General features: G+C 35.8%; 1 protein-coding gene across 5 annotated transcripts in view; it reads left to right on the plus strand.

Annotated features, from left to right (window-relative positions):
* The window catches only part of TOPAZ1 (testis and ovary specific TOPAZ 1), a 100,728-nt gene extending 87,717 nt beyond the window's left edge, over window positions 1–13,011 (plus strand). For all 5 annotated transcript variants that reach the window (XM_042955510.1, XM_042955512.1, XM_042955509.1 and 2 more), the window contains 4 exons: window positions 1,762–1,926; window positions 3,644–3,847; window positions 8,951–9,134; window positions 12,768–13,011. In XM_042955510.1, the coding sequence (XP_042811444.1) occupies window positions 1,762–1,926; window positions 3,644–3,847; window positions 8,951–9,134; window positions 12,768–12,987 (773 nt within the window). In that variant the 3' untranslated portion in view covers window positions 12,988–13,011. The remainder of the gene's footprint in view (window positions 1–1,761; window positions 1,927–3,643; window positions 3,848–8,950; window positions 9,135–12,767) is intronic.
* The last annotated feature ends 602 nt before the right edge of the window (window positions 13,012–13,613 follow it).

A 13,613-nucleotide genomic window follows, 5' to 3' on the forward strand; every position in this document is an offset into this window, starting at 1 on the left:
AGGTTAGTGGATAAAGAATGGCTATTATAGAAAATTTGCTTGCATTTTGACTCAGACATTTTAGACAAATGGAAAATATTCCCAACTGTCGAAGAGTGAAAAACATGAGGATTAATGCAATAAGGACTTCTATCACCATAAAACTGGTATTAAAGTACACCAGTAAACTGGTTTTTGTTTTTGAAAATTTAATTCTCATAAGAGGTCTTACAAAATTTCTCGGAAGTGTTTATGCTGATAGACTTGTGAATGGGGTGGATTAGTTAAAAGTCTAAATGACTACCCAATTACCAGTTTCAGTTAACTTTAGTACATAAAATGACCAGCTTATTCAGAGTTTTTAACATAGCTACATAGTTTGGTAAGATTTCAAAATGAAGCTCCTAAAATACCATCTATTCTTTCAAAAACTGTGACCATTATTCTACCTTAACAATAAAAAATGAGTACTAAAGAACAGTGCAATTGTTGTGAGAAAGGTCCACATGGTCTACTTTTTATAAGTGTGACATATCTACCAGATATATCATTAACAAAAAACAATTGAACTTATTTGATAAAAATAAAATTCAGTTTATAAGGAATGGTGATTTAGCGGTTTTACTTTGGGGAATTATGGGGGAAAATGGGAATTATGCTTAATGATTTATGCAGTCTTTCAAAAGATAACAAGTTCATTTAAATTTCTCTATAAAGTAAAGTTTAAGCAGATTTGGAAGTAAATTAATGGAAATATCTGTTTAAATGAGCTAAGATTCATAAAGCACCAATATTTGTAAAACATTGCCTAACACATAGCATAAGGCAATTCAGTCAGTCAATCAGTCTGTCAGATGGGCTCTACTAATTTAAAAACTAGCTCCTGTTTTAAAGTTATACTGGATAATTAAGCCTTTATTTTGGCATTTGTGTACATGAATTACCAAATCTCCCTTCAATAATTTTTGTATTCACTGTGCTGGGAAGGCCCCCAAAGAAAAAGAAAACGTGACTCCTATACTTAGTACAGTTAAAAAACAGGGAAATATGATTTAAGTGTTATAACAATGTTTCGTTTATGTGTCTGGTGTACGATGATTGAGAGAATTAGGCAAATGATAAAATAGTGACATTTCTAATATTATAGTATCTCAGTGTTCTGTATTATAGTCTCCTATTGTTTTTCTCAATGTGCATATCAAGGCAGAAATTAAGGAACTTCAGCATTATAGGTAATATTCTCTTTTTTTTAAGCTGTGTGAAGCGTGCATAAAAGTTTGTTATTTTGCTTTTATAACTTACATACATTATATATTGTGCACATATCAACTATCTTGTAATAAAACTTATGTAAGAAATTGGGGGGGGATCTATTCCCCAAAATACCAAAAAGTAATTAATTTATGTATTCTTTATTATAAAATTGTTAAACTTGTCCACACAAATATTTTACATTATAACAAATAATTTACTACCAAAGAAACATTTTTGTCATGTAAAAATAAACATTAACCTTAGGGTTAAAAACTAGTTAGTACACTTAGAAAAATGAAAAATTAAAAAACAAGTATAACAAAGTACTCATTCGTTTGTATCCCCTTAGGATAGTGACCATTACTATACAAGTTGTTTCTAATAAATTTGAGTTATTGTTATCTTTTCTGAATACACATACTTAAATTTTGATACTTAACAAAACATATTTGAAAACATTAGTTGTAATTATACTCTTAAGTGTAATTTACATAGTATAAAGTATTAGTACTTTTTTCTTTTTGGAAGAATCAGAATGGATCATCAATACACCACTGTGGCCTTGTGATAGACTGGATGTACTCAATCGACATAATCTGCTCTGTACAATTGCACATGAAATCTTAGCCAAGAGCCTTTATAGACAGACATTTGAAGTTTTGCAAAATCTACCAGGTTTTCAAAATTCTCAAGGTATGTTTTTTAAAAGCCTCAATTCTAATGTCCATCTGGTGTTTAAATAAGAAACCATTCTCCACCTGTTTTGGTTGAGTTTTATATTCCAGCATATATTTTTAATGAAATTATTTTCTGTTAAATGTGTTCTCTGCAAATTCAATATGTTTTTCTTTTTTCTTTCTCTTTTTGTTTTTTTTTTCCTGTTGTTTTGTTTTTGTTTTTGTTTTTGTTTTTGTTTTTGTTTTTCAAAAGCAGAGGTGCTTACCTTTGGGTTGTCAGCCATTCCCTCCCTCAACTGTTTTCGTCAGTCCCCTTTCCCTCTCTGTCAGGTCAGCAGCAAACAATAATGACCCAGCAAGTTTTGTGTCATAAAAGAATTCATTGCATTAGAATAATGAAGAATACTTTTTCTTTTATTACTTAACATTAAATACAGAGCTTAGTTTCCATTACCTTGGAACATAGGAAAATACGAAATAAATGGAAGAAATGACAAGTTCAAAGAAAGGGAATATTAATGTGGACAATAGTAGGTAGTGTTCTCGAATCCTGACACTCAAGTTTTATATAGACCAGAGGGGGTCCATGTTAAGGGAAACATGAGCAAAAGCTTTGGATCAAAATGAACTGAGTAATGGTTTCAGAGTGGCAAGTTGCCACTTCATGAGAATGTTAACCTGAGGGCCTCCCACAGTGCTTTATCAGAGTACGTGTTCTAGGAAAGTTCCATTGGTGGAGATGTTTAGGAAGAGACTAAAAGGTAAGGAGATTAACTTCTTGCTCAGGCCTGGATCACTAAAGGATGCTACAGATGAAGTGATAAAGACCAAAATCTAGGTCATAGATTGAACTGACAATACAGGGAATAAGAGATTTCACAGTCTCCAAGGTGACTTCACTTTCTTCTAAGTGAGGAATTGAAAGAACAATAAATACCTAATAAAGGATTTGTTTTTAATTTGAGAGAGAATATTAGAGGCGGTGGTTTATTTTTAGTCATGGGAAATTCAGTCTGAGGTCTGAACTGTAGACAGTGCAAACAGAACTGTGCAAGTCATTCATTTGGGAGAGCAGTCGCAGGTGGAATCACAGACAGCGGTGTTAATGTAGCCTCTGCAATAGTTGTCAAGCTTCCTTTTTTTTTTTTTTTAAAGCATAATTTATTGTCAGCTTCGCTAACATACATGTATACAGTGTGCTCTCGGCATCAGGAGTGGATTCTCGTGATTCATCACTTACACACAACATCCAGTGCTCATCCCAACAAGTTACCTCCTCAGTGCCCATCGTCCATTGTCCCCCGCCCCCACCTCCCCATCCACCCTCAGTTTGTTCTCTGTATTTGAGAGTCTCTCACGGTTTGCCTCCCTCTCTGTTTGTAACTTTTTTTTTCTCTACTGTTCCCCCATGGTCTTAAGTGTCTCAAATTCCACATATGAGTGAAAACAGGTATCTGTCTCTGCCTGACTTACTTCACTTAGCATAATACCTTCTGGTTTCACCCACATTGTTACAAGGTTCCTTTCTTATTCTTTGTTCCAAAGTAAATGAAGGAGGTTTCTTTTGTTGAATGCTTGTTTCTTAGAGAATACATGATTGCATTTTAGCGACTGTGACTCCCATAGTGGGTAGGAAAATCCCAACAGGAGCAAAGGGAAAAGAAAAGTAGTGAGAGAGGGAAGATTGAGAGACTAAGATAGATTGATTTCATTATATCCTTTTTGTTTTCCAGAAACTGTGGAGGTCTCACAGTACAGCCTTCTTTTTAATAAACTTCTAGATGCCTGTATAGAAAGCAACAGTCTTGGTATGTCATCCTCCGTGGCAGACTTCATGATTTCAAAGAACATCCCTATTGAGCTCTCCTTTCTTAGAAGATTAATTACTTCTTTGGGAAGGAGTTGTTTATGGCTCAAAGCCAGAGCCCATTACAAAAGTAAGTTGCATTTTAAAAATTTATATTTGAAATTTGGTTTTGACTTCGATTTTCTAACCAAGAATCCTTGCATAATGTCTATGACTAGGCATTTAAATATGTAAAAGGAGCAGTTGATACACGAAGATAATGGTGGACACAGATTTGTTCTCTCTTTTGAAACGTGTTCTTTCTTGTTTCTAATTACTATATCTTTATTTCTTTGCACGTTAGTATGCCCACTTGAGGGTGCACAAAGGAAATAAATGAAAGAATTTCAACCAGTTGACATAGCTTATAAATATATAGGAGTAAAACAATAGGAATATTTATATATTTTATTCATCCCTGCTATATCCCTGATCTTTATAATTCATAAGTTAGAATATTTGATAGCAGGCCACATAAGAAGTACAGAGGCTGCCATTACAATGAACATGACACATAGGTTTTTCACTTGGTTCCTAGTAAAAAAGAACTTTATTAATCTATTTACAGTTGTTTCTCTCTAACCAATAAGCCTGGAAAACTAATGCTTTCTCTAGTCCCAGCCACCTCATAGGTATTTGCATTGGAAGTAATTTCATGTAGAGTCGAGACCCAGAAAACACTTCTGCCTTCCTGCACTAGTTTGTCCCAAATTTACGTTTCTATCACTGCCACGTACCTAACAAACATTCGAGTGCCTACTACATGTCCCCACTGTGCCAGATGTGCCAAACATCCCAGCCACCCCTGCCAGCCCAGAAACCTCTCTGAACTTGGGAGTGTTTTTCACACTACCAGCCGTTTAGCAGGTGGTAACTTTTCCCCAATGAAATAGGAAAGAAAACATTAGCTTACATTACAGGTGGTAAGATGAAGTATTATTTGATAAAATTTTCATTTCAGTTACATATATCCATGTATGTGTACCAGGTCAATATGTAAAATGTACCTCTTATTGTAGGTTACAATCAAAAGAAGTTTTAAAAGCAGAATTTTTTTAGGGGCACCTGGGTGGCTCAGTGAGTTAAGCGCCTGACTCTTGATTCAGCTTGGGTCATGATCTTACGTTTTGACGGACCAAGCCCCACATTGGTCTCTGTGCTGACAGCATGGAGCCTGCTTGGGATTCTCTCTCTCTCTCTCTCTCTCTCTCTCTCTCTCTCTCTCTCTCTGCCTCCCCCCTCTCAAAATAAATAAATAAAATTAAAAACAATTTTTTAAAATGATCAGAAATTCAGAGGAAACGTAGATTTGTTTATTCATAAACACCTCATTTCAACTTATGTTTCAACTCCTTGTACTATTTCCCTGCAGATTACTAGAAATCATACACACAAAGTATATATATACTACTTTTTGCTGTAACTTCTTTATTTTAGTTTTTAGTATCAGTGGGGTTATTTATTTTCAAAATAATTGTGCGATTTGGGGACCATGCCATAGAAGGTGTTTCTCTGCCATAGGAACAAAACATAAACTTGGAAACAGTTAGATGAGATTTCTATGAATCTCTGTTTCTTAGTTGGAAATAAAATTCTGTTTTAAAGCAGCTAAACTTAATCATTTGTTAAAATTTTTATTAACAATTTTATTGAGATATAATTCAAATTCAGTTCACCCATTTACAGTGGTCTTAAGGTATTCATAGTTCGTGCAATCACACTGAGTGTGGAGCCTGCTTGGGATCCTCTTTCTCTCTCTCTCTCTCTCTCTCTCTCTCTCTCTCTCTCCCCCCTCTCCCTCCTTCCCTCCCTCCTCCCTCCCTCCCTACCCCCTCTCTCCCTCCCTCCCTCCCTGTGTCTGTCTCCCCAACTCATGCTCTCTCTCTCTGTCTCAAATTAAAAATGATAATAATAATTTAAATACATCTATGCCTAATTTCATATGCAGTGAACTACTGGGACTCATGCAGGTTAGGTATAGGGCTAAGAGTATTTTTGGTATTTTTAATGTGCCTGAGTTATAAAACGAAAAGAGTGATGTATACTCACCAATCAGTCTTCAAAAACATCTTATTACCTGACAATGCTGACATTTCAGATATCATTGGAACTCTCTAGGTTTATCTTCACACATAGTTCACACTCTAGAAAAGCGTTATAATTGGTCCAGTAGTACTGGATTTTAGGCTGATGGCTTTTGCATCAAGGCACTTGTTAAGACTGTGCTGCCAATGCCTTTGTTTTGCTTTTTTAAAAAATATGTTGTATAGCTTTACTGAAATAATTTCACATACCATAAATTTCAGCCATTTAGGCAATGCATTAGTGTTTATTATATTCACAGAATTGTGTAGCCAACACCACAATCTAATTTTAGAACATCTTCAGCACCTCCAAAAAGGAAACACATTAGCATTCCCTGGATGCCTCCTGCTGAGCAGACAACAACTAATTGACTCTATTTCTGTAGATTTGCATATTTGGGGCATTTCACATAAATGAAATCCTTCAATATGTAGTTTTTTATGACTAGCTTCATGTAATTAGTGTAATATTTTCAAGGCTCATCCTGTTATAGCGTGTATCAGTACTTCATTCCTGTTTATTGCTGAATAATATTCCATTGTATGGGATTATCCATCCATCCTTTGATGGACATTTGAGTTGTTTCTAGTTTTTAGTTATTATGAATAACACTGCTGTATTCACATACAAGTTTTTGTGTGGACATATATTTTTATTTCTCTTGGGATCAAAGTGGCTGGCTCATATAAATCTGTTTTTAGCATTTTAGGAAACTGCCAAATCTGCTTTTCCAAAGATGCAGTATCATTTTGTATTTATATACCCACTCCCCAAATTTGAGATTTCCAGTTTCCTCACATCCTCACCAACACTTGTTACACTGTGTTTTTTATTTTAGACCTCCTGTGGATATAAAGTGGTATCTCATTGTGGTTTTGGTTTGCATGATCCTAGTGACTTTTTCAAGTACTTATTAGCCATTTGTGTATTTTCTCTGGATAAATTTCTGTTAAATCCTTTACCCATTTTTTTCTTTGCATTTTTGTTTTTTTTATTATTGAGTTGTAAGAATACATGCACATAATATACATATATATATATATATACATATATGTACATATACACACAACACACACAACACACACACACACACACACTCTGGATGCAAGTCCCATGTCAGATACATGAATTTCAAATATATTTTTTTTCCAGTCTGTCAGTTGTCTTTCACTTTCTTAATGGCTTGGCTCTGCTTTTATTTTAGAACTAATCATAAAGAAACTGTCCAGGGACAGTAAAGTTGCCTTCCTGATGCTCCTGATTTGTTCTCCCTAGTCCTAAAAATACTGATTTTCTCTCAGCCAAAAAGTCAGGAAGGGGAGATGTTAGTGTGTCTTTCCAGTATGTTTCCCTCCCCTAAAACTGAATAGGAATATTTTTCTTTTCATATTTGCTTTTAGAGGAAAAATAATGTTGGTAAATTTCTACTCAGTTTGTTATTTTTTGTTTTCCTCTTCCGGTCAGCAAAGTAAAACAAGAATGTATGTAAATTATACCTATCAATAGTCAGAAAGTTAATGAGTCAATAGTATGTTAATCCTGCAAGCGACCTAGGGAGTGGAACTACCTAGTAGTTAGGAATCCGAGATCTGGAGTCAGAGGCTGGGGTGATTGCCAGAGCCCTTCACCTAATGTAGGAGTCAGTATACCTGATTTCAAAGGTAGTACTGTCAGTTAAAATGAGGGAAAACTTATGTGTTTATGTTTAACACAGGTACCTGGCACATAGTAGGCCCCCAAAGATTAGCAGTCATCATCCACATTAGATTTCTTGAAGAAACTTACTTTTTTTTTTTAATATTTACTCATTTTTGAGACAGAGAGAGAGACCGAGACCTCCAGTGTGACTGGGGAAGGGGCACAGAGAGAGGGAGACCCAGAATCCGAAGCAGGATCCAGGCCCTGAGCTGTCAGCACAGAGCCTGGTGCGGGCTCAAAAGCCCAAACCTTGAGATCATGACCTGAGCCAAAGTTGGACGCTTAATCAACTGAGCCACCCAGGTGCCCCTAAAGAAACTTATCTTAACACAACATTTTAAACAAATTTTACATACAGATTTAAATTGGTTTCAGTGAAATATGACAGTATAATATTGTTTATATACAGTTTGGATACCCCAAGACTTCAGGGGTTTTCCGTATAGATCATTTGTAATAAGCAGTTACAAACCTAAACAGTTTAAAAGTTAAATCTCTTTTCTTGAAAAGTAAAATTTTTAGAACATTACTTGGTGAGTATAGCTACAACACATTGACCATCTACAGGAAAGATACATATTTTAAGATATGTATTTTATTTTCATATCTAAATAGTGCTTAGCTCAATGCCAGACATAGAGTAGGAACAGTACATGTGTTTTTTCCATTTTTATTTTATTAATTTATTTATTTTAATTTAAATTTTAGTTAACATACAATGCAGTATTGGCTTCAGGAGTAGAATTTAGTGATTCGTCACTTACATACAACACCCAGTGCTCATCCCAACAAGTGCTCTCCTTAATGCCCATCACCCACTCACCTCCCTCCATTATCCCTCAGTTTGTTCTCTTATTGTTAAGAGTCTCTTGTGGTTACAACAGTAAATGTTTATTATACAAACTATAACAGCAGTATAAATAAGTGCTAAAAAATAGTATAATATATGTGACAAAATCTTCAAATTATAATTTCCTTTTTTTCTACATTTTGGATTCATAATTCAAGATAGGCAATAATTACAAATCTGTGTAGCTGCTATTAGACCAGATCCCATTAAAATAAAACCCAAGTCGCTATTCTGGTTTTTTAGTTATTCTAAAATTATGTTGTATTGATTGACTGTGGCTTGAAATAAATGGTCACTTGCCATGATGAGGCTCAAAAGTCATTTTTAGGAGAGTTTTTTAAATATATATTTTTACTTCATACTTAATGTTTCAAAAGTATTTTACAAAGAATAATTTCCCATGTATTAGGATAAGCTCACCACCATATAATTTGTATAATAAACCTACTAATGTGAAGAATCATTCTATGATGTAAGTAGTTATCACCTGTGGATATTTTGGAAATCTAGTTTTTCACTTGTTGGGGTTTAATAAAGTTTGATCTGTTATTTGATTTCCAGGTGCTCTTTCATTGGGTTGCTATCCACCATTGGAGGGAAATTTATACCGAAAACTTCTACTGATTCCTTCTTATTTATCTGAGATTGAAATGCTTTTAGCTATTGAAATCTTCCTGGTATCTAATGCTAGTAGTATTCAGAGTCCTGGAACTTCTACACAGATGCTGCAGATAGTTTTGAAAAGGTTGGTTGATATAACTTCTAACTGCATGCTAAAAGCAGATCATTACACCTGCCCTAGGATGTAAATGTTTATCTCTACTTTATATTTTGTAATACATATTTTATATATTTTTATGCATATTTTCATATATACACAAACACATTTCTACACACGTGTGTGTGTATATATACACATACATATTCATATATATGTATATACTTGTGTTTGTATGCATTTACAAATTTTGGTAACATTTAAATTGAGAAAGGATTTGACCTGAGACTTAAAACGAACAAGCTGATAGCATTTAATAAACACGTTAACAACTCCAAAGATGCTGTTCAAAGAGATGGGCCTTCTTTAGGTATGTATCTTTCTTGTGCACTGATGGTTTTGAGATAGGTATCTAAGTTATTTACCTTTTTGGTCAACACAGAAGATCTAAGAACCAGGTCTAAAAGGAAAATATGTGATAGTTTTTTGGTTCAGTCAAGAATTTGGTTCAGTCAAGAATTCTGTTGAGGGGCGCTTGGGTGGCTCAGTCAGTTAAGCATCCGACTTTGGCTCAGGTCATGATCTCACAGTCCGTGAGTTCGAGCCCTGCATCAGGTTCTACACTGACAGCTCGGAGCCTGAAGTCTGCTTCAGATTCTGTGTCTCCCTCTCTCTCTCTGCCCCTCCCCAACTCACACTCTGTCTCTCTCTCTCTGTCTCTCAAATATAAAATTAAAAAAATTTTTTTTTAAGAATTCTGTTGAAAATAAAGCCATCAGCCTAGTGTCTACATTTAAAGTGTTACTAATGCATACAATTTAGCTGTTGGACCAGACTGGTATCTCTTTAAATAATTTTTTCAAAGTCCCAGAATTTAGACTTACACCACTCCCAATTTCTTGTTAGCCTATCCAGGAAACTAATAAAGATCTCATGGAACTCCTGTTTTGAGGGTTTCTTGACAAGAATTTTGCTTCAGTTTAATGGTATCATAAACCACATCATCAGATTGGATATTCTATCTATCTATCTATCTATCTATCTATCTATCTATCTATCTATCACTGTGTATAAATTATCCCAAAATGTAGTGGCTTAAAACAGCAAACATTATGTTAGTTTTTGTGGGTCAGGAATTTTGGAGTAGCTTAGCAGTATGGTTATGGTTCAGAGTCTCTGAGGTAGTGGGTCAGGAGGTAAAGTCACCTACCTGATGGCTTGACTGGGACTGGAGGATCTGTTTCCTAGATGGCTCACTCACGTGCCTGATGCCAGGAATCCTCAGTTGCTTGCCGCATGGGTCCTTCCATACATTCCTTGAGTGTCTTTATGACACTCTGAGTGAGTGATCCAAGAGAAAAAAAGACAAGGAGGAAGCTACAGTGCCTTTCATGAGCTATATCAAGAACTGGGAAGGCTCTGAATTTTACCCTAATTGCAGGCTGACAGTGTCCTGGATCCTAGCATAAGACGTAAGACTCTTGCTTGCACTGGAGACAGAGGATGTTATTACTTATGTAGAGCAAGCAGTATGATTATATGCATATCTGTGTCTCTGGTTTTGCTCCCAAGTCCCACAGAGGGGCCCTGGTGGATACCTGCACAGGTACCGGGCCCTCTTACAGAAGAGGAATCTTGAACTTTGGGGAACCTAAGTCTCTTACTATAAATGATAAGCATGCCTGCCCTGTTGCTCTGCAGGGAAACACCATCACTATCTTGTAAGGCTGTAAGCAAACCTATCGTTTGCTCCAGAGGGAGGGCCTATCTTTGTCTTTCAAGGTTGTTCACTATATAAACATCCTTGAAATTCAGAACAAGAGGTAGTTACTGTCTCTGTCCTCAAAACTTCCAGAAATTCAGGGACCCAGGAAGAATTGTCATCTGATAACCTAGTGTCCAGAGTTACACACTGTCATTTCTGCTTTGTTCCATATGTGATAAGCAAGTCATTTGTTTAAGGTTTTATTTTTTAAATAATCGCTACACCCGGTGTGGGGCTTCAACTCACAACCCAACTGAGCCAGGCAGGCACCCTTATCCTATATGTGATAAACGAGTCATTTAATCTAGCCCATACTTAAAGGGAGGAGAATTATGAAATAATTTATTTTAGGTCGACAATTTTTTAAAAACTCACTAAATTAGCTTTATTGATACAGGTCTTTTCTGAGGGCCTCCTTGTTTACTACTATGCACTATACGTGGCATGAGGCATCTTGGCTCCCCATCTTCCTAATGAGGGTTTGGTTTTCTCAGGACTCCCCACACATATGCAGCCTTTTTATTCATTGTTGAACTCGGTTGCTATTTGTGACCTCAGTGCAAATTAGTGACATGCCTAGATCTTTAATTTTGTCCTAACCAATACTATTTTCTCTTATTGTCATCATCATACTGAGCCTTGCCTTGCTATACTAACCTCTCTCTGAGAGAACCTATGCATCTTTAGACTTTCAGAAAGTGCACATAGTTGGCATATGCCCGGTCTGCCAGATCCCAGGCACCAGTTTCTAAGCCAGAATGTAGTAGAAGGTGCCTGACCAATCTTTCCTCTCTGTGACAAGTTTCTGTTCTAAGTTGAAGTCCTCACTCCCACCACTCTGTACCATACTAAGGTATTGATGTGGGTAGGCTCACTCTTGGACCTTGCTGTTGGGTCCTACAGGTGCCAAGAGCAGGATACAGTGAACATAAAGAACAACTGATGCCTAATGTAACAGCCACATCTCTATTTTAAATACTTCCCACTCCAGGGACGCTTGGGTGGTTCAGTTGCTTAAGCTTCTGACTTCAGCTCAGGTCATGATCTCTCAGTTCATGAGTTCAAGCCCAGCATAGGGCTCTGTGCTGACAGCTCAGAGCCTAAAGCCTGCTTTGGATTCTGTGACTTCCTCTGTCTCTGCTCTCCCCACCCTCAAAAATAAGTAAACATTAAAAAATGTATGTACTTCCCATTCCCTATCCCTTATGATAAACAGCCATAAGGCATGAATTTTATGAAAGTTGGAGACTGGTAAAAGAGTTATTAGAAAAGTAAGTCTGAGCGCTTAGTGAAGAATCTTAAATCAAGACTAAATAAAATAACTGGAAATTTAGTAAAGGTACATAGCGACAGTTCCAAATGTTAGCTACCTATTACGTATATGCTTATAACTAAAAATAGCTAATATCAAGGTAAAACATATGACCATTAGTAACTCCAAACTTGATTAAACTCAATGTTTTTGTACATATTACAATAAATAGTTACGCAGTTATCAATTTTCAAAATACAAAGAGGTTATTATCTGTGTTCTAGATTAGTGTTTTTCAAACTGTGGGTTGTAGCCTATTTGGTTGGTGAAATCAGTTCAGGGGATTGCAACGTTATTACAAAACTAAAAGAGAGTAGAAAATAGAGTACATTGTCATAAGGGTAAGTCTTGTTTTGTGAAACTCTTATTTCCATTTTGATGTGGAGGGTATACACCGGGTCACAATATAAAGTGTGTTTCTTGCTGTGTGTTATGTTCAAACAAGTTTGAAAGGCACTGTTAGAAGAAAATAGTAAAAAGATTCTTATAGCTTAGTACCAGGAAGGGCAAAGTACTGTCTTTTGGAGAAACGATAGAACTCCTTTTTAACAGTTTCTGACTTCGGGAAGTGTTCACTTTGTAGATGTGAAGAAGACAAATCTCGGAGTAAGGATGATTATCAAGCTGCAGTGGAAAGACTAATTATGGCTGCTCGTATATCGGACCCAAAGCTCTTCATTAAGCACATGACCGTCAATGTTAATAAGGAACAGGTTTATAGTTTGGAACATTGTTCTGCCCTGAAATGGTTGAAAGAGAATATGAAGTGGGCTGGAAAGGTTTGGCTTTTCAATAACCATTAGTTAATAAAGGCTTTTTTTTTTTTTTTAAGTTCAAGTAATCATTGTTGAAAATAAAAGGCAATAAAAGTAAGGACAATTTTCACTATATTCAGCTTTTGCCCTTTATTGGTTTATAGTAAGTTAATAGTTTCCAAACACTGCCAGAGACCAGCTCCAGCAACCAGGGGTTCCCGAAGGAAGAACAGCGTCGGTGAAAATAAAACTAAAATAAAAAACTGGAAAATAAAAAACTAAAACTAAAATAAAAATGGACACAGACAACAGCGGTGTGTTGAACTGGCCAATTTATTGTACCAAACGTGGCATTATATATGCTAGTGATTTCCTTGTAGCATACGTCATCTATGTTTTTCTAACATTACCTAATTTTGAAAATGTTTCTATGTATCATCACCCAATAAGGAATAACATGATTGTTTTCTCATAACGTTCCCTCCTGCCCTTTGCTTATTAATTTCTTTCATTGTTTTTATTATGTATCTACGTTTATCTATAATCTATAAAGTATTTGCTTTGCGGTTTTCATGAAAGGTCACTTATCTCTCAACACCTCAAGTGGAACAGTTAGAGGGACACAACCTGTTAGTTGTTTCCCTGAAGCATTCGTGGTTTTGAAGAACAAAAGT

Source organism: Panthera leo, chromosome C2 (assembly GCF_018350215.1).
Source record: "Panthera leo isolate Ple1 chromosome C2, P.leo_Ple1_pat1.1, whole genome shotgun sequence".
NCBI classification, from domain to species: domain Eukaryota; kingdom Metazoa; phylum Chordata; class Mammalia; order Carnivora; family Felidae; genus Panthera; species Panthera leo.